At 54.1% G+C, this 18635-nt stretch overlaps 1 protein-coding gene across 1 annotated transcript; it reads right to left on the bottom strand.

Moving 5' to 3' along the window:
- Window positions 1-123: 123 nt before the first annotated feature.
- Window positions 124-17434, bottom strand: ITGA2B (integrin subunit alpha 2b). Its single transcript, XM_055256239.2, has 30 exons — window positions 17070-17434; window positions 13452-13573; window positions 13266-13363; window positions 12993-13158; window positions 12722-12771; window positions 12600-12645; window positions 12379-12507; window positions 11978-12025; window positions 11752-11795; window positions 11526-11579; window positions 11335-11387; window positions 10933-11144; window positions 8885-9067; window positions 8601-8646; window positions 8388-8492; window positions 8248-8303; window positions 8004-8155; window positions 7691-7816; window positions 6618-6685; window positions 6337-6484; window positions 5671-5766; window positions 4974-5053; window positions 4271-4351; window positions 4048-4147; window positions 3796-3948; window positions 3554-3679; window positions 2960-3073; window positions 2615-2716; window positions 2312-2428; window positions 124-364 (listed from the first exon to the last, which is right to left on the bottom strand). Exons 1-30 carry the CDS (start codon window positions 17255-17257, stop codon window positions 305-307), a joined length of 3123 nt encoding a protein of 1040 aa, XP_055112214.2. The 5' UTR covers window positions 17258-17434; the 3' UTR covers window positions 124-304.
- Between the last annotated feature and the right edge of the window lie 1201 nt (window positions 17435-18635).

Raw genomic sequence — 18635 nt, forward strand, 5'->3', positions numbered from 1 at the left:
AACTTTACCCTGGCAGAGGCAGAGACTCTCTCTGTTCACAGTTCCACCAGCCCTAGGTCCCCGTCCAAAACATTCCTTCGGTCCTCTCTCCTCTGGCCCCAAAAGGAGGCAGCATGCTCAGCATCAGGGCTCAGTCTCTTTATTAGGCAGCAGGAGGGGGTGGCCCAGCTCTGTTGGGAGGGAAACGACACCAAGAGGACCCCATGGAACAGCTCCAACCCAAAGCTTGGAGGCACCTCGTTGGAGAAGGGGTGATGCAGGTAGCACGCCCGACCCTCCTGCTAGAATAGTGTAGGCTGCACCATCACTCCCCCTCTTCATCATCTTCTTCCAGGGGTGGCCGGTTCCGCTTGAAGAAGCCAACCTGGGGGAACACGGGGGCCAAGGTCAGGGTATAGAGATGATTCGTTGTCCCCAGAGCACATGTGAGGAAGTATGCTAGCTACGAGTGCCTCCCAGGACTAGCGCAGAACATGAACCCCACTGTACCCACAAATGGATGCCTTTTGACATTTAGAGATAATGCATGGAACAAATTGTTGGGTTTTTGTTTTTTCTCCCCTGAGTTTTTATTTTTTTCTTTTTTTTAGATGGAGTCTCACTCTGTCACCCAGGCTGTAGCGTAGCGGCTCCATCTTGGCTCAATGCAGCCTCCACCTCCCGGGTTCAAACAATTCTCATGCCTCAGCCTCCCAAGTAGCTGGGTTTACAGGTGCGTGCCACCACGCCCAGCTAATTTTTAGTAGAGACGGGGTTTCACTCTGATGGCCGGGCTGGTCTCAAACTCCTGACCTCAGGTGATCTGCCTGTCTCAGCCTCCCAATGTACTGGGATTACAGGCATAAGCCACTGTGCCCGGCCTCTGAATTTTTCTTTTTTATTTTATTTTTAGAGACAGGGTCTTGCTGCGTCACCCAGGCAATCCTCTTACCTCTTAGCCTCCCAAGTAACTGGGACTACAGGTGCGGACTACCACACCTGACTAATTTTTTTAAAAAAACTTTTTTGTAGAGATGGAGTCTCACTATACTGTCCCAAACTCCTGGCCTCAAGTGATCCACCGTGCCTGGTCCCCACCTGGAATTTTTCTTTTCTTTTCTTTTGAGACGAAATCTCACCCAGGCTGGAGTGCAGTGGCACAATCTTGGCTCACTGCAACCTTCACCTCCCAGGTTCAAGTGATTCTCCTGCCTCAGCCTCCCGAGTAGCTGGGACTATGGGCACCTGCCACCATGCCCGGGTAATTTTTGTATTCTTAGTAGAGATGGGGTTTCACCATGTTTGTCAGGCTGATCTTGAACTCCTGACCTCATGAACCGCCTGCTTCAGCCTTCCAAAGTGCTGGGATTACCGGTGTGAGCCACCACGCCCAGCCTGGAATTTTTCTTATACTGAAGTTTGTGTCTACATGACTCAAGCATATGATGATATGTATTTGATTATTGTGGGTCTAGTGTGTGGTTTTCCCTAAAAGCACCATGTCTTCCCTTCAGTGTGCTTGAGACTTCTCCAGGTGCAGAGGAGCGAGTGACCCTCCAGGGCCACATAGGAAGGGAGAAATAGGGTCTAGACCAATCCTTGGGCCTCTTGCCTCACTCAAGGGGAAGGGCAGGGCTAGGAGGAAGTACGTCTTGTCCTCGAGACCAGCCAGGAATTCCTGAAGGCAGGACTTACACCCTCTCTACTCTCTATATCCTCTGATTCTTTTTGGTGGCAGGGGTGTCTAAAGGCCTCAGAATTTCAGGTGCTATCCTTTCCAGTGGTATGTACCTGGAAGGGATCCCAGGAGAATGACATTTTTGTGTTTGTTTTACCTTTTTTGCTCTACTAGAGAAAGACATTCTATTTTTTTCTTTTCTTTTCTTTTCTTTTTTTTTTTGAGACAGAGGCTTGCTCTGTTGCCCAAGCTGGAGTGCAGTGGCATGATCTCGGCTCACTGCAACTTCTGCCTCCTGGGTTCATGCAATTCTACTGCCTCAGCCTCCCGAGTAGCTGAGATTACAGGCATGTGTCGCCACGCCCAGCTAATTTTGGTATTTTTAGTAGAGATGGGGTTTCACCATGTTGGCCAGGCTGGTCTCGAACTCTTGACCTCAAGGCGGTGATCTACCCGCCTTGGCCTCCGAAAGTGCTGGGATTACAGGTGTGAGCCACCCCACTGGGCAGAGAATGGCATTCTAATAGTGGAGACATAGACCCCTGGTCCCTGGATTACCCACTTGGGTGGGCCACCATCTCTCCTTGACACCCTGTGGCAGGGCAGGGCGAAGCCTGTGCCCCGATGGGGACTCCACCGTCCTTCACACCTCACCTTCCACATGGCCAGGACCAGGATGGTGAGCAGCAGCAGGCCACCCAGCACACCCACCAGCACCCACCAGATTGGAATGGCCCTCTCCTCCAAGGCCCGGAGCAGCTGTGTCCGCACCTGGGGGCAAACCCACGTGTCTCCTCAGTCACGTTGACACCTGCCTTTCACAAAGACTCAAACCTCAGGCTGGTGACCTCCAGCCATGCCACCCACCCGTACCACCCCTCAGGCTTTTCTGGCTGGGCACTGACTGGGGGACAATGGGTCCTGCAGGACTGGTCTGCTCCATCCCCGCACACTCACCTGAGCTTCCCCTCGGGGCAGGCTGAGCTGGGGCACCGCATAGGGGAGGGAGGACACGTTGAACCATGCATGCGACTGCAGCACAAACTGATCCAGTGGCCTCTGGGCAGGTTGGGGTTGAAAGCCGTTTACACCCACAAGAGGCCTATTGGTTGCAGCAGTCCAGGTCCCACACTCCCGGCGGGGAAGACCTGCCTCTGGCCTAATCCCACTGCAATCCCCCAGAGTAAACCTTGCCTTCCCTCTCTTCCTGCCCTCCCACACCCAACCCCACCCCTCCCAGAGCAAAGTGGTCCCCACCCAGAAGGCCCGGCCCCACCACCACCCCCCCACGGCCCGCCCCACCTGGTAGAGGCTGGGCAGCCACAGGAAGGCCAGCACCGTGACCATGGCCCGCTGCCCGCGCGCCATCTCCTGCAGGTCACACTGCACCACAGTACAGGGCGCCGAGTCGCAGCTCTGAGGGGAGGCGTCGTCAGTCCCCAGCCCGTCCCGGCCCATCACCCCATCATCCCCCACCCCTTTACCCCCAGGACCCAACGCAGAGGGGGCCGGGGGTTCAGGAAGCGGTGGCCTTCCCATCAGGAAGGGCCTTGGATCCAAGCTTCGAATGCTGTCTCTCCACGGGCTTGCTCACATAGTCCCAGAGATGCAGGGAGGGTCATCCCCCAGCGCGCAATGCCCAGGTCTATGATAACCTTGCTTTGGCATTGTTTTATGCCCCTTAACGTACTGGGAAGCTTTTAAAAAGTGCAGGTGTCTTTCAGCTCACCCCAGACACAAGCCAGCATGCTCCTCCATGTTCACTTGAAGTGCTCCCTGGGACCAAGCGTGGCCCACAGAGGCCCACAGCACACCCCGACCCCTCTCCCTCCTCCCATCCCCTCTGCCCCGTGGGCTCCCGGGGAGGCCCGGCCAGAGACCAGACAGCCTGCTCACTACGAGAACTGGATCCTGAAGTCTCGAGGGCTGCTCGGGCTCTGGCAGGAAGATCTGTCTGCGATCCCGCTTGTGATGGGCCAGGTGAATGGGAGAGGGGCTGGGGGTGGGCAGCCCCCAGTCCACCTGGGGGGGCAAAGGAGTGGTCAGGCCCAGGTCTCCCCCGAACCCCAGCCCACAGAGGTGCCCTAGTAGTTGGTCTGGGGCTGCCTTCACAGCTCTTTCTTCTACCTGGCTCTCACCTTGAGGGGGTTGACAGGAGGCTGTGGGAAGCACTGAAGGCCCCCCTGGGGCTGTATATCCAGGATGTAGAGCAGGTCGGAGGGCTGGGACTGCCCGGGGAGGTGGATGCTGAGGTGAAGGCCATTCACAGTCCCAGGGCCATTGTTGTGGAGCTGAAGGGGTGGTGGTGGCAGGGTGCGGGGAGCTTATCGCCTCACCCGGAGTTCTGAGGACTTGCTCACCCCAGCCAGGGACGAGAGGCTTCCCCCTACCTCATAGGTGTGCTCCACTTTGGGTCCCCAGCTGTCCAAGCTGTTCTGCTCCCTCTCACCTTCTTCTGCCGCCACCACCAGGGAGGCTGGAAAGGAGTTCCTGCAGGTGCCCAAGACCCCCAGAGAGAGTGTGATGCCCTGATTGGCCTGTGGGGTTTCCCCAGTGCCCCCTGGACTTTAGAGCCCTGAATGCCATCTCCCTTCTCCACCCCTGGCCTCTCACCCTCGCAGCTCCACTTGGGCCTCTGCCCGGACCGGCACGTCCAGCAGCACAATCTTGCTGTTTGGGTTCTGGCTATTCTTGCTAGAGGGGAGGGGATGGGGAGAAACAGGGCCAGGAACACCAGCCCAGTGACTCTCTGGGGGTAAGGCCAGAATTTTAGAGTTCAGAGAGAGCTAATTATACAAACAGCATGCCACACTGAAGTTAGACCTGGGAAAGAACTTCCTCTAGGGCTCCAAGACTCAGACATAAGTCTCTGAGGAAGAAAGGGAACCAGACTTCTTCAAAGATCTTTTTTTTTTTTTTTCTTTTGAGATGGAGTCTCGCTCTGTCGCCCAGGCTGGAAGGCTGGAGTGCAGTGGCCCAGTCTTGGCTCACTGCAACCTCCACCTCCCAGGTTCAGTTCAAGCTATTCTCCTGCCTCAGCCTCCCGAGTAGCTGGGGTTGTAGGTGCTCACCACCATGCCCAGCTAATTTCTATATTTTTAATAGAGATGGGGTTTCACCATGTTGGCCAGGCTGGTCTCCAACTCCTGACCTCCAGTGATCCTCCTGCCTTGGCCTCGCAAAGTGCTGGGATTACAGGTGTGAGCCACCGCTCCTGGCCTCAAAGGACCTTTCTGTATGGAAGGGACCTGAGGGGCTCTGCACGGGGGTCAGACAGGGGAAGGGTGGTGGGTAGGCACGCTCGCCAGATCAGTACCTCCGTATCTGCAGCTGGAAGGACACAGACTCCCCAGCCTCTTCCAGATTCCCCACGCTCACCAACATCGTGATTCCTATCTGGGATATGAGGAGGGCCAAGGTCACTGTCCAAATGCCCCACTTAAGACAGCCCTGCCCTGAATGTGGCCTCCAGTCTTCACCCTCCAAGATCACCATTATTCTTTCTTTTTCCTTTTTTTATTTTTTTTCCGAGACGGAGTCTCACTCTGTCACCCAGGCTGGAGTGCAGTGGCGTGATCTCAGCTCACTGCAACCTCCACCTCTCAGGTTCAAGTGATTTTTCTGCCTCAACCTCCCAAGTAGCTAGGACTATAGGCATGCACCACCATGCCCGGGTAATTTTTGTATTTTTAGTAGAAACGGGGTTTTGCTATGTTGGCCAGGCTGGTCTTGAACTCCTGACCTCATGATCCACCCGTCTTGGCCTCCCAGAGTGCTGGGATTACAGGCGTGAGCCATCGCACCAGGCCACCATTATTATTTCTATTTTACCTGGAAGTCCACTGGGTAAAGGGGCTCAGAGAGGGAAAGTCACTCACCCAAGGACATGTGGCAAGGGAGTGTGAGACCCAAGATTCTGGCTCAGAACTATGTGGCTCTAAAACCTCACCCCTAAAATCTGGTTGTTCACAAGCCCCTGGTGGAGACCCGGCACCACAACCCAGCAGCCTCACTTGGGCGTTCTTCTTCATGGGGTTGCCCAGCTCACACAGCACCACCCTGGTGGTCTCATTCTCCTTCTTCTGATTACAGATGAGTCTCTCAAAGCCCTTCAGGAAGGCAATTCCAAGAAAGAAATTACAGAGCATCATATATATATATTTAAGCTCCCTTGGAAGGTCTGGAAAGAGTTATGTGCCAAGGTAGGGAGGGGGGGTTTCTTGGGGTGGGGTCTCAAGGGACTGTCACATGCTAGTGTGTGTATTGCTGTAGCACTATTACTTTTCAGGCATTTTCATTTTGGAAATAAAAAACACAAAACATTAGAGTATGACCCCGTTATTATAAACTACATTAACAACATAAAAAATAAATATATACTTATGTGAGTGCGAGTCAATATTGAAAAAAAGACTGGAAGGAAATCCACCAAATGTTAACAGAGGTTCCTGTTAACATTTGGTTCCTAAACCTTTTTTGTTTTTCTGGTTTTTGTAATAGAGTTTTGGAATTCTGTGCCATTAGCAAGTATTCCTCTTCCAAATTAAAAATAAAAATAAAAAATTACATCTTTGACAGCAAAGCAGAAGAGAAGAGGGACTCTCGGGGAGGGAGATGAGAGAGCCAAGGCTCCAGCACCTCCCAGGTCCCGGGTACTGTTCCCAGGGTGGGGGCCGTACCTCAACGTTGCTTAGGGCCCACATGTAGTGGGCGCCCTGGGGCAGGTGCACGGCCAGCTCTGCTTCATAGGCCCCCTCGCCCTCGTTGGCTGTGTCCATCTGCAGCTCCAGGACATTATCTGCCCCAACTAGGAGCGGGGAGCCCGTCCTGTGGGGAAAGAGGAGTGAAGCCAGGGAGCCTGGGTCCGGGCCCAGGATGTGGGAAAAGAGGGGACTCAGGTGGGGAGCGGGTATGATAGGCAGAAAGGGCCAGGGTCGGGCAGAGTGGGAGGCCTCCTCACACGCTGGCAGTGAGCTGAAGCTGGGGCACACACACGTCATCTTCCCCACAGTCCAGGACGATTCGTGTCTAGAGGGGCACATTGGGGTGTGTGGGTAAGCTGGGGATGTGTGAGGTTTGGGGATTACATCAGAGTTAGGAAAACAGTGGGCTTGGGGTTCACATAGGGGCTTAGGGAGTAAGAAGATCTGAGGACAAAAAGGAGTTTGGAGATGGTATCGGGGCTCTGGGGTTTATTTGGAGGTTTGGGACAATGTCAGGGTTTGTCAATTTACATCAGAGCTTAGGGGATACTGGGATTTTTAGGTTTTTATTTTATTTTATTTTATTTTTGGAGATGGAGTCTCGCTCTGTCGCCCAGGCTGGAGTGCAGTGGCACGATCTTGGCTCACTGCAAGCTCCGCCTCCCAGGTTCATGCCATTCTTCTGCCTCAGCCTCCCGAGTAGCTGGGACTACAGGTACCCGCCACCACACCCAGCTATTTTTTTTTTTTTTTTTTTTTTTTTTGTATTTTTAGTAGACGGGGTCTCACTGTGTTAGCCAGGATGGTCTTGAACTCCTGACCTCAGGTGATCCACCTGCCTCGGCTTCCCAAAGTGCTGGGATTACAGGCGTGAGCCACTGCGCCTGGCTTTTTTTTTTTTTTTTTTTTTGAGACAGAGTCTTGCTCTGTCACCCAGGCTGGAGTGCTGCAGCACAATCTCGGCCCACTGCAACCTCTGCCTCCTGGGTTCAAGTGGTTCTCCTGCCTCAGCCTCCCGAGTAGCTGGAATTACAGGTGTGTGTCACCATGCCTGGCTAATTTTTTTTGTATTTTTAGTAGAGATGGGGTTTCACCATGTTGGCCAGGTTGGTCTCTAACTCCTGACCTCAGGCAATCCGCCTGCCTCGGTCTCCCAAAGTGCTGGGATTACAGGTGTGAGCCACCACGACTGGCCGGATTTTGAGGTTTTCATTAGGGTTTGGAATGACATCAAGGTTTTGGGGTTCACATTGCGACTTGGCACTAACCCTAATCCTGACTTGCTGTCAGGGGTCCTGCACCTCCCTGGCCTGTCCCCGCCTGTCCCTACCTGCTCCTGCACATGGGTGTCTCCATGCAGCACGACAGCAGGGGCCATTCCAGCCTCCGTGGGCGGTAGGGACACATTGAGGCTGAGCACAATGGGGCTCAGCTTGTCCCGGAAGTCTGCCTCATCCTAGGATGGGGGCAAGAGTCAGGCCATCTTGCTACCACACACATCCCACCTTCTCCTGGCCAGTAGGCACCGTGTCCTGACCACCCCCGGACTCACAGCACCCAGCTCAGTGCCCCAGGGCTAGAAGAACAAGTCCAGTGGGTAAGTTCTACTCTCCCAGCTCTGCCAATCCCCTGCCTGGGCGTACTCGAAGGAAGGCCATGGTGGTGTGGCAGATGGGGCTGTGCTTTCCGCCCAGATCCAGGTTCAGGGTGGTGCCTGCCTGTTGAGAGCCCAGCAGCAGCACCCGCCGGCCCTGGCGGGGCTTCTGCCGGTCCAGCTGCAGCTCGGCATTTAGGGCTGGCAGGGCAAGCAGAAGAGTCAGGACCTCCCTGGCCAGCCTCCGGGGGAGTCCAAGCCCACCTCCCTCCTGCCCCCTTCATGCCACTCACATAGCTTCTGAGGAATGTTGTGCCCAGTGGCTCCAACACACATCTGGATGTTGAAGCTGCAAAGACATAAGTGGGGCTCAGGGGTTGGGGCCTTTCTGAGGTCCCAGATTCTTCAAGGCCCATGCCCTCTGCCTCCTCACCAGCTCACGGGTGTCTTGGTCTGGGGTAGGACACAGCTCTTCACAGCAGGATTCAGTGAATCTTGCACCAGTAGCTGGACAGAGGCCTTCACCACTGGCTGAGCTCTGATGGGATGGGGTGATGGGGTAGGCTTGCCATTGTGGCTCCTCCTGGCCTGGTCTCCTCTGATGGCATGGGACCTTCCCCATCCTGCCCCTGGAGCCAGTGCTCACCTGTACACAGCCACCTGGTTGGCCCCGTAAGCTCCCACGATCAGGTCTACAGACATCAAGGAATGGGTCAGAATTGGCCATTAGAGAGGGCATGGGATTCTCATCTCATCTTCCCAGGGGTTCCCCACACCACCTCCCCCACTGGAGGTTTCACCCAGCCCCTCTGGCAGTCCAACAGTGGGACACCAGGCCAGGCATGAGCCCCTGGCCATGTCTCTCGGCACTTCCAGCGAATGTCCAAGGGCCTTTCTTGGGCATTTCTAGCTGGAGGCAGTCCAGGGCACCTGGGTATCCGTTGTCATCGATGTCTACGGCACCTCGAAGGGAGAAGCCAAAGGCAGAGCCTGTGGGGAAGGGGCTGTCCAGGACCTGGGAGGGACGTAAGCTCAGCCCCTCACTCTGACCCAGGAACACCAGCACTTGGCCCCCGCCACTGGGACCCCCGTAGGGGGCAGCCACTGCAACGTCTGGAAGGAGTAACAGAAAGGAAGTGGCTGATTGTTATTCAGCCTCCCTAGATGACTGTAAAACTTTCCTGAGCTTCTCTGGGCACATCCCAGAAGACCAGGAAAGGGGTGCAAAGTGTGGGTGAAGGAGGCACTGCCCTACCCTCCAGGAGTTAACAATCAGGTGGGAGAGGGACCTGCCAAGTAGGATTGTTATAAAAACAGTGACAACTCTCACTGTCTATTGAGGAAAATATATCCTGAAAATTAAGCATCATTATTCCCTTTTTAAAAAAATTTTTTTTTTTTTTGAGATGGAGTCTCTCTCTGTTGTCCTGGCTGGAGTGCAGTGGTGCGATCTCGGCTCACTGCAACCTCTGCCTCCCCCATTAAAGTGATTCTCGTGCCTCAGCCTCTCCAGTAGCTGGGATTACAGGTGCGCACCACCATGCCCGGCTAATTTTTGTATTTTCAGTAGAGACGGGGTTTCACCACATTGGCCAGGCTGGCCTCGAACTCCTGACCTCAAGTGATCTGCCCACCTTGGGCTCCCAAAGTGCTGGGATTACAGGTGTGAGCCACCATGCCCAAGCCCCTTTTAAATTTTTTTTTATTTTTAAGACAGAGTCTTGCACTGTCATTCAGGCTGAAGCGCAGTGCTGCGACCATGGCTTACTGCAGCCTCAACCTTCTGGACTAAAGCAATCCTCCCACCTCAGCTTCCCAAGCAGTTGAGACTACAGCCACCATGCCCAGCTAATTTCTAAAAATTTTTATAGAGACGCGATCTCCCTATGTTGCCCAGGCTGGCGTCAAACTCCTAGGTTCCAGTGATCCTCCTGCCTCGGCCTCCCAAAGTGCTGAGATTCCAGGTGTGAGCCACCGTGCCTGGACATCTAGCATCTATTTCTAACCTTCTCCATTTCATCAAACTCCCAGCTCCCCCACACTTCCTTCAGCAGGTGACATAATCTCTTACTTCAGGAAGAGAGGCAGCCCACTGTTATGCTATAATCCCACACCGACTTTCTTTTCCCTTTCCCCATTTGACCCGGGAAGAGGCTTCCTTCCTTTATCCTGACACTGGGCCAGTCACCCTCCCACCCCCTGAGGCATCACAGGGACTCTCTGCTGGCTCATGTCCCCATTTCCCCACAACATCATTTTCAACCTACTACATGTTCTTCCACATTGAAGTAATCTTCCCTTGACCCTCGTCTCTTTTCCGTGATCACCTTTTCTCTTTTTCCTCTCATAGTCAAACATGTTCTTTTTTTTTTCTTTCTATTCCTCAAATTCCTTTTTACCACAAATCTGTTGAAAGAGCTGTCTACATTAGCTGCATCCAATTTTTCACCTCCATTCATACCTTACCCCATTGCATTCTGGCTTCTGACCCTACCTTGGCCTGAATCAATTTATGTCACTGTCACCAATAACCTCCCCTTTTTTTCTTTCTTTTTTTTTTTTTTATTTTATTGAGATGGAGTCTTGCTCTGTCGCCCAGGCTGGAGTGCAGTAGTGGCGCGATCTCAGCTCAGTGCAACCTCCACTTCCCGGGTTCAAGAGATTCTCCTGCCTCAATTTCCCAAGTAGCTGGGATTACAGGCATGAGCCACTAAATATCTGTGAAGTCACTCCCATCTCTAACTCCACCGCCAAAATCCACATCCAGGTGGTCATTGTCTCTTGCCTGGATTAAGGCAAACACATCCTAATTAGTCTTCAACTCTCCCATCTGCTCTCCACTTAGCGCCCCATGTGTCTAAGCCACATACTTATATGCTTAAAACCCATCCTGGTTCTGGCTGCCCTCAGGCCAACTCCATGCTTTTTGAGTGGCTGTTAACCCCTCTGCAGCAAGTAGGGCTCCTCTCTTCCCTCACCATTGTAGCCATCCCTGTTGAGGTCGCCCAGGGGTGCGATGGCAGAGCCGAATCGCCCATAGAGCTGTGTGCCAGTCAGCAGGAGGCTGGGGGCACCCAGCGCGTGGGAGCCTCGCGGCTGCAGGAACAAATACACACGCCCCACTTCGGCCAGTTTTCGGTCTGCCCGGCTCTCCATATACAGTGGAGCGCCCACCAGCAGATCATGCCTCCTGTGGGCCAGATGAGTGGTTACATGGGACTGGACCAGGGGTATGGTGGGGCTAGGGCTAAATCTCCCCGACCCTTGCTCTCCTGTTCCCCCAGTGGACACGTGAGACTAGGGGCTAGGAAAGGGAGACAGAGGGCAGCTCTGGTAATTTGGGACCCAACTGGGTAGGGGTGGGGCATGTCCCTCCTCACCCATCCCCGTTGACATCAGTGACAGCCACTGAATGCCCAAAATACGACGCCATCTGCAAGATAAGGAGCACCATCATTCACGCTGCTGGACCAGCATCCTCTCTAAGAAATGGGCCCTCACCTCCCGTGAAATATTCTGAAGTCTCAGTTCCCCCTCCACCCAGCCACTCCCACTCGGACCTGGCCCCCACCTGCTCTCCGCGCAGCCGGTGCAGCCTCTGGTAGTAGGAGTCCAAAATTTCCACCTGCACGGACAGCGCAGGCAAGAGCATCATTCTTGTCCCCAAAGCAGCCTCCCACTCCAGGTGAGAAAGCGTGGTTTGGTGGAGGCGGGGCGGGCGTGGGGGGCGCTCAGGAGTTGTCAGCCTGAGGACTGGGATAAGGGGCTTCGGGATGCCCAGTGGTGGGGGCACTTACCGCTCCCAGGGTCCAGCTCCGAGTGGGGGCACCGACGACATACTCTGGCGATAGGGAGAGCCAGGCTCAGGGAATGAGAGCCTTAGAACCTACCCACTTCCCGCTCCCCGTTCTGCACCCAGGGAAAATTTGTGTGCAGGAAGATTTCCCTACACAGGGAAGATTTCAGGAAGGCGCTCCTCCCCAGGCTGGGCTCCCCAACTCCCGCCCTAAGTGGATTTCTTGCCTGTAGTGTTGAGATCCCCGTCGAACTCGCCCACGGCCACCGAGTACCCTGAGGACACGGGTGCAAATTAGTCTTTTCCAGGGGAGGAAGCAGAGAGGGGATTGAGGGCAAAGAAGGAGGAGATTAAGGCCACTCAGCCCCAGCCCTGCATGGTGCAGATGGAAAACGGAGGCCTTCGAGGGACCAAGCCCTGCCCCAGGCTGCACTACGAGTCCGCAGTGGAAGGGAGCGGTGGGCGCATGGGAGGTGGGCGGTCTGCGGGGAAGCCGCAGGAGCGGAGGGCGGGAGCGACTTAGGCGGTGGGCTGGCCGGCAGGGGTGGGCATGGAGGCTCCCGCAGGGGCAGGACCTGACCGTCTGCGGTGGGCGGTGACCCTTGGAAGTCTGGAAGGCCGGTGTTACCCCAGTAGCCGTCGAAGTACTCTAGGTTGCTGGAGTCAAAAGAGAGGCTCTGGGAGGACACGTGCCACAAAAGGATGCCTGGGCGGTAACTCGAGAAAATATCCGCAATTGGAGCCTGGGCCAGGAGACCTAGGGCGGGAGGGACAACGGGTGTGGGGCCCAAATACCGGGGGTCTCCTTGGGCCGCGAGAAGGGAGGGAGGTGTACGGATGGGCACGTACCTAAGAAATAATAGCCGCCAGGAGCCCCAAGCACCAGCTCTCCGGCCTGGAAGAGAAGCCCTGAGGGTGAGAGGGGGCCCTGTTTGGGAGCCGCCCCCACTCCGCTTTTGCTCCCTACTTGCCTGAGTGACCACGGAGCTGAAGCCCGCTTCACAGTAACGCTTGTCCTGGCCTGCAGGAGACAAGGAGGAGGGGTCAGCGCAGGGGTGAAGGGAGGCGCGCGCGAGCCCGGAGGAGGGCTGGGGGGATCCCACACGGGCAGGCCTGGAGTCGGCGGGGCCCTGGGGCGAGGCCAGATGCAAAGCGAGGGCTGCGGCGCTGGGGGCGGGATCCGATGGGGGGCGGGGCTAAGCCGTCGCGAGTGGGCGGGGCCAGGTCGTAGCGGGCGCTTACCAAAATTATTTTCCATGTAAATGCGGCTCAGGGTGTTCCCGCGACAGGGGGAGTACTCGGCGCGGCGGCCGCTCTCCGGCTGAGCCAAAAAGCAGCTGCCTACGGGCGTCTTCTCAGCCTCCTCAGTCTTTTCTAGGACGTTCCAGTGCTGCCAGGGGGCGCAGGCCTGGAGAAAGGCCACAGGAGTGGGGACGGGCGCGAGACTTGGGCTCCTCCTGGCCCCACGTGTCCCTGCCCCCGACTGTTCCTTGTGCCCTGTACTGCGGGGCCCACCACAATGATGTCGCTCCAGCTGACGACCGACGCCCCCAGTCCTTGACGGGCCTTGAAGGTTTGTAAAGTTTGGGAACCCACATTTCGGGTCTCATCACCTGGAAGGCACAAGAAGGGGTGGGGCGCTGAAGCCCGGCAGTCCACGTCCCTCTGGCCCCACCCTTGCTCTCCTTGCCTGGGACTCACGGAGGTCAAAGAGCAGCGAGGGGCACTGGCCGCCCTCGGCCCTCCAGGGGCACAGGAACACTCCGCCCGTCTCCTCCTGGCTGGGGCCCAGGGTCCGCGGGGCGCCCACCACGATGGCCACTCTGCATAGGAAAGCTGGGTGAGCGCCGCGCAGGTTCCAGCCTATCCCAGGCCCTGGCGCCGGCGCTGGGAGCACTGCCCGGAAGGCGATGTGGCATGGGGCACTGGACCATCTTTCCTCAATGACACCTCACAGACCACCGTGATGTACTTCTTCATCTTATGGACAGTGAAACCGACTCTCAGCAAGAGCAATCACGTGGCTAAAGTAACCCAGTGAGTTGAGAGTAGAGCTGGGACTATAACCATTTGGTTTGATTTGAACACCAGGGGTTTGAGATCTTTGCTGAAAAAGACCTAAACTCTGTACAACATCTCCATCCTTCCACCTACAACAAGAACCAGGGGTTCACATGCTCCCTAGAACGCCTGTCTAGACTGTTACCAGATCCCCTCTTGAGAGCTGGGTTTAATGAGGGAAGGTAGAGGGTACCTCTAAAGTGGGGCTGGAGTGTGTGTGCTGATAGAGATGAGGACCCTAGCAGATCTAGGTTTAAATCACAATTCTGCCATATGTGAAATAGGAATACCAATTTCATAACCAATAACTGGTTTTCACAACCAGTCAATACTGTCAGGAGTAAATGTAATAAATATGAGTAACGGTTAGCATGGTCCCAGCCAAATACATAACAAACGCTCTTGAAACAATGCTGTAATTTTAAAAATAATTTTGTTGTTTTGTTTTGAGACAGGCTCTCATTCTGTTGCCCAGCTGGAGTGCGGCAGCACGATCACAGCTCACTGTAGCCTTGATCTCCAGGGCTCAAGCAATCCTCTCCCCTCAGCCACCCGAGTAGCTGGGACTGCAGGTGTGCAACACCATGCCTGGCTAATTAAAAAAAATTTTTTTATAGGCTGGGCATGGTGGCTCACACCTGTAATCCCAGCACTTTGGGAGGCCAAGGGATTACAGGCATGAGCCTGTGTCTGGCCCATAATATTTTTTTAGCCTGCAGGATGTTTAAGTAGTGCCAATGGGATCGCTACTTATAGGAGGAGAAATAAGCAGGAGTGGGCACAGGAAGGAGTTGAGCTGATTCAGGCCCAATGACAGCATTTGCCAACACCCCACGAGCTCTGAACTAGAATGACCCTTCAAAATTGTCAGAGTTGGCCAGGCGTGGTGGCTCACACCTGTAATCCCAGTACTTTGGGAGGCCAAGGCGGGCTGATCACCTGAGGTCAGGAGTTCAAGACAAGCCTGGCCAACATAGTGAAACCCCGTCTCTACTAAAAATACAAAAATTAGCTGGGCATGGTGGCGGGTGCCTGTAATCCCAGCTACTCGGGAGGCTGAGACAGGAGAATCGTTTGAACCCAGGTGGCGGAGGTTGCAGTGAGCCGAGATCACCCCATTGCACTCCAGCCCGGGCAATGAGAGCGAAACTCCATCTCAAAAAAAAAGCAGAAAAAAAGGCTGGGCATGGTGGCTCACACCTGTAATCCCAGCACTTTGGGAGGCCAAGGCGGGCGGATCACCTGAGGTTGGGAGTTCGAGACCACCCTGACCAACATGGAGAAACCTCGTCTCTACTAAAAATATAAAATTAGCTGGGTGTGGTGGCACATGCCTGTAATCCCAGCTACTCGGGAGGCTGTGGCAGGAGAATCGCTTGAACCCGGGAGGCGGAAGTTGCGGTGAGCCGGAGATTGTGCCATTGCACTCCAGCCTGGGCAACAAGAGTGAAATCCCATCTCAAAAAAAAAAAAGAAGAAAAAAAGAATTGTCAGAGTTGATGAAAGAGGGCTGGACCCTTATCAAATGCCTCCCCCACACCTGCCTCCACTCTCCCCACTCACCCACTTCTCATTGATCAGACACTGGATGTGGGCCACCTTGGGAGGGGACTTGGAGTGAACTGGCTCTCTTCAGCAGAGGAAATCCCCTAAGTGGCTGACACTTGAAGGCTATCTGCCATTGCCACCCATTGCCACTCCCTGAAGCTGGTGGGCACAGTGTCTCTCATGATAAGTAGCTCAGGGTACATGCTATGAAGAGGAGGAGCCAAGACTCTAATCATGGCACTCTTGATTCTGAAACCTGATTAATACTAATCATTAATGACCTATTGCTTCTTTTCAAATATTTATAATGTTGATGGAGATGAGGGAAATGGAATAGAAATGCAAGGTGGGGGAGGGTAGACAACTTTAGTTCTGCAAATCAATTTAGGACATGTGCTTCTCTCCACATTTTTTTTTTTTTTTTGAGACAGAGTTTTGCTCTTGTTGCCCAGGCTGGAGTGCAATGGCATGATCTCAGCTCACCACAACCTCTGCCTCTCAGGTTCAAACGATTCTCCTGCCTCAGCCTCCCGAGTAGCTGGGATTACAGGCATGCGGCACCACGCCTGGCTAATTTTTTTTTTTTTTTTTTTTTTTTTTTTGAGATGGAGTCTCACTCTGTCACCCAGGCTGGAGTGCAGTGGCACGATCTCAGCTCACTGCAACCTCCACCTCCCGGGTTCAAGTGATTCTCCTACCTCAGCCTCCCAAGTAGCTGGGACTACAGGAGTGTGCCACCATGCTCAGCTAATTTTTGTATTTTATTTTAATTAATTAATTAATTAATTAATTATTTTTTTTGAGACAGAGTCTGGCTCTGTCACCCAGGCTGGAGTGCAGTCGCGCAATCTCGGCTCACTGCAAGCTCCGCCTCCCGGGTTCACGCCATTCTCCTGCCTCGGCCTCTCCGAGTAGCTGGGACTACGGGCGCCCGCCACCACGCCCGGCTAATTTTTTGTATTTTTAGTAGAGATGGGGTTTCACCATGGTCTCGATCTCCTGACCTCGTGATCCACCCTCCTCGGCCTCCCAAAGTGCTGGGATTAAAGCGTGAGCCACCGCGCCCGGCCCTAATTTTTGTATTTTTAATAGAGACAGGGTTTCACCATGTTGGCCAGGCTGGTCTCGAACTCCTGACCTCGTGATCTGCCCACCTCTGCCTCCCAAAGTGCTGGGATTACAGGCGTGAGCCACTGTGCCTAGCCCTTTTTTTTTTTTTTTTTGTATTTTTAGTAGAGACGGGGTTTCTCCATGTTGGTCAGGCTGGTCTCGAATTCTCGACCTCAGGTGATCCACCCACCTCAGCCTCCCAAAGTGCTGGGATTACAGGCGTGAGCCACCGCGCCCGGCCTCCTCTCTGCATTTCAAGGTGTTGAGGGTGGAGTGGTTCATACAACTGACCCTTGGGGAAAAAATAAAGCATCAACTCTTGTCTTCCCTTTGTTCTTGCTGTAGTTTCAGTGCCCATCACCCCACCTGTGCCCTGCCCTTATACCTTCACCTGGGCCAGTCCCCCGGACCCCAACATTCTTGACAAGAAATCAACCTGAATAAGCCCCACAACCTGAATAAGCCCCACAAGTTGAGATGGAGTCTCACTCTGTCACCTTGCTCAACTGCTATCACAAATGGGAAACTCGAAGCCCCCAGAAGCAGTGATGGGGAGGGGTCCTGCTCTCTCCCAATACCCAAACTTCCCTTACGGCTCACCTCCCATGGCTGTCCTTGTGGAAGTCCAGTGAAAATCCAAAGTGGCTGCCATTGGGGCCTGCATAGAAGGTGAGCTGCACTGGGTCCAGATTCAAGGCCCAGGCTGGAGGGGCAGCACAAGGTCCCAAGAGCCGCAGCACCCACTCCAGAAGCCAGAGAGCTTGCAGTGGACACAAAGCTCTGGCCATCTTCCTTCTTCCACAACCTCCCAGGCAGGAATGGGCCAGCTCCTCCTCCTTCCCTTCAGATTCCTCCACAGGAAGTCTTTTCTTATCAAACTGGAACCCCAAGTAACTTGCTGAGCAATGGGGCAGAGCAAAGGGCTATAGCCCCTGGACTCATGGTGGCTAGAATTACCAGGAAGTGGGTGAGGCCACCCCGAGGGTGGATGCTCATGGCTGAAAGCCATGACTCCTCCCCTTTCCTGAGAATAGTTTATTACCATGTCCTATTGGTTCTGCCTATCAATGATGTCTCTTGAATCTTTACCCCATCTCTACTACCACTGTGCTAGTCCAAGCCACCATCACTTTCTGCTTGGGATAGCATGACTGTGAACTGGTCCATACCTGTCTACTCTAGCCTACAGTTCTAATCTCCTCCCTTCCCCCATCTGGCTGTACAGCTGTGGTGCTTTGTGACTTGGCCAGAGGTCGGGGAAGGAGAAGGAAGCTGCTGCCCCCTGATAAAACCTGAGGCTGCTGTATCTTTTTGGATACGGCATTTACCCACTTCCTCCTTCTACGACCTTGGGCAGCCTCAAGCAGCCATATTGGCGCAGCAGCTTCCTCACTCCTCCTCCATCTTGAGCCAAGCTTTAGTGTGGCCACAGCAGTGCAGTCAGTGCTGGGGACAGGGTGGTGAATGGACCTTGGTCTAGGTGGCAAGGAGATTGGGGATAAAGTGGAGTTATTCCAGGGAATTTTGACTCACAGTTTCTGAGATTATGCATTAGCTGTTCAGTTGAAGGTAGGCCCTCAATCCTTTTTGGGTGATGGAGCTCTTTAACCATTAAGACTTCATTCTGGTGGAAGTCTTTGCCTAGGGGAGCCTTCCCTGACTCCTCAGGCTGGCCGCGTGGGCTAACACACATAGGCACAGCATTGGGCACACTGTTTACTCTTGGTCCGTTCACAGGATTGTGTAAATGAGTCCCTTGGGAGCAAGGCTCCTTGCTACAGCCCTAGAGACTACCCAAGAGTCCAATGTGTAGTATGTGTATTGCTGAAAGACTGGATGGAAACACACACTAAGGATGGAAGATGCAAACATAGGGTGACAAAGTGAAGGGATGAGTTTTGAGCAGAAAGGCAAAGTCATTTTCTCTCGGGAAGTGGAAGAGGAGGAGTGCTGAGTCTTACTGGCACTCATGCCTTCCCAAAAAAGCAGGTTCTCAGGAAGGAGATTTAAGAGGTCTGCTAAAGGTAACCATAGCCACATTTTCCTTTTGATTTCTATTTTCTGACCAAACTTAACCATTGCCGTATCCTGCTCAACCACCCTGTGCCATTTTGAAGTCCCCTCATAATTTACTACCTCAGCATAGAGCTAAGAATCTTATCCTTT

This window comes from Symphalangus syndactylus, chromosome 20, assembly GCF_028878055.3.
Source record: "Symphalangus syndactylus isolate Jambi chromosome 20, NHGRI_mSymSyn1-v2.1_pri, whole genome shotgun sequence".
Taxonomy (NCBI): domain Eukaryota; kingdom Metazoa; phylum Chordata; class Mammalia; order Primates; family Hylobatidae; genus Symphalangus; species Symphalangus syndactylus.

Excerpts from the sequence above, each read along its gene's own strand:
- ITGA2B (XM_055256239.2), bottom strand. The coding sequence starts at position 17,257 with ATGGCCAGAGCTTTGTGTCCACTGCAAGCTCTCTGGCTTCTGGAGTGG. Across the intron at positions 11,388-11,525 it reads ACCGGCTGCGCGGAGAGCAG|ATGGCGTCGTATTTTGGGCA; the intron begins GTGGGGGCCAGG and ends CTTATCTTGCAG. Across the intron at positions 11,145-11,334 it reads ACTGATGTCAACGGGGATGG|GAGGCATGATCTGCTGGTGG; the intron begins GTGAGGAGGGAC and ends TCTGGCCCACAG.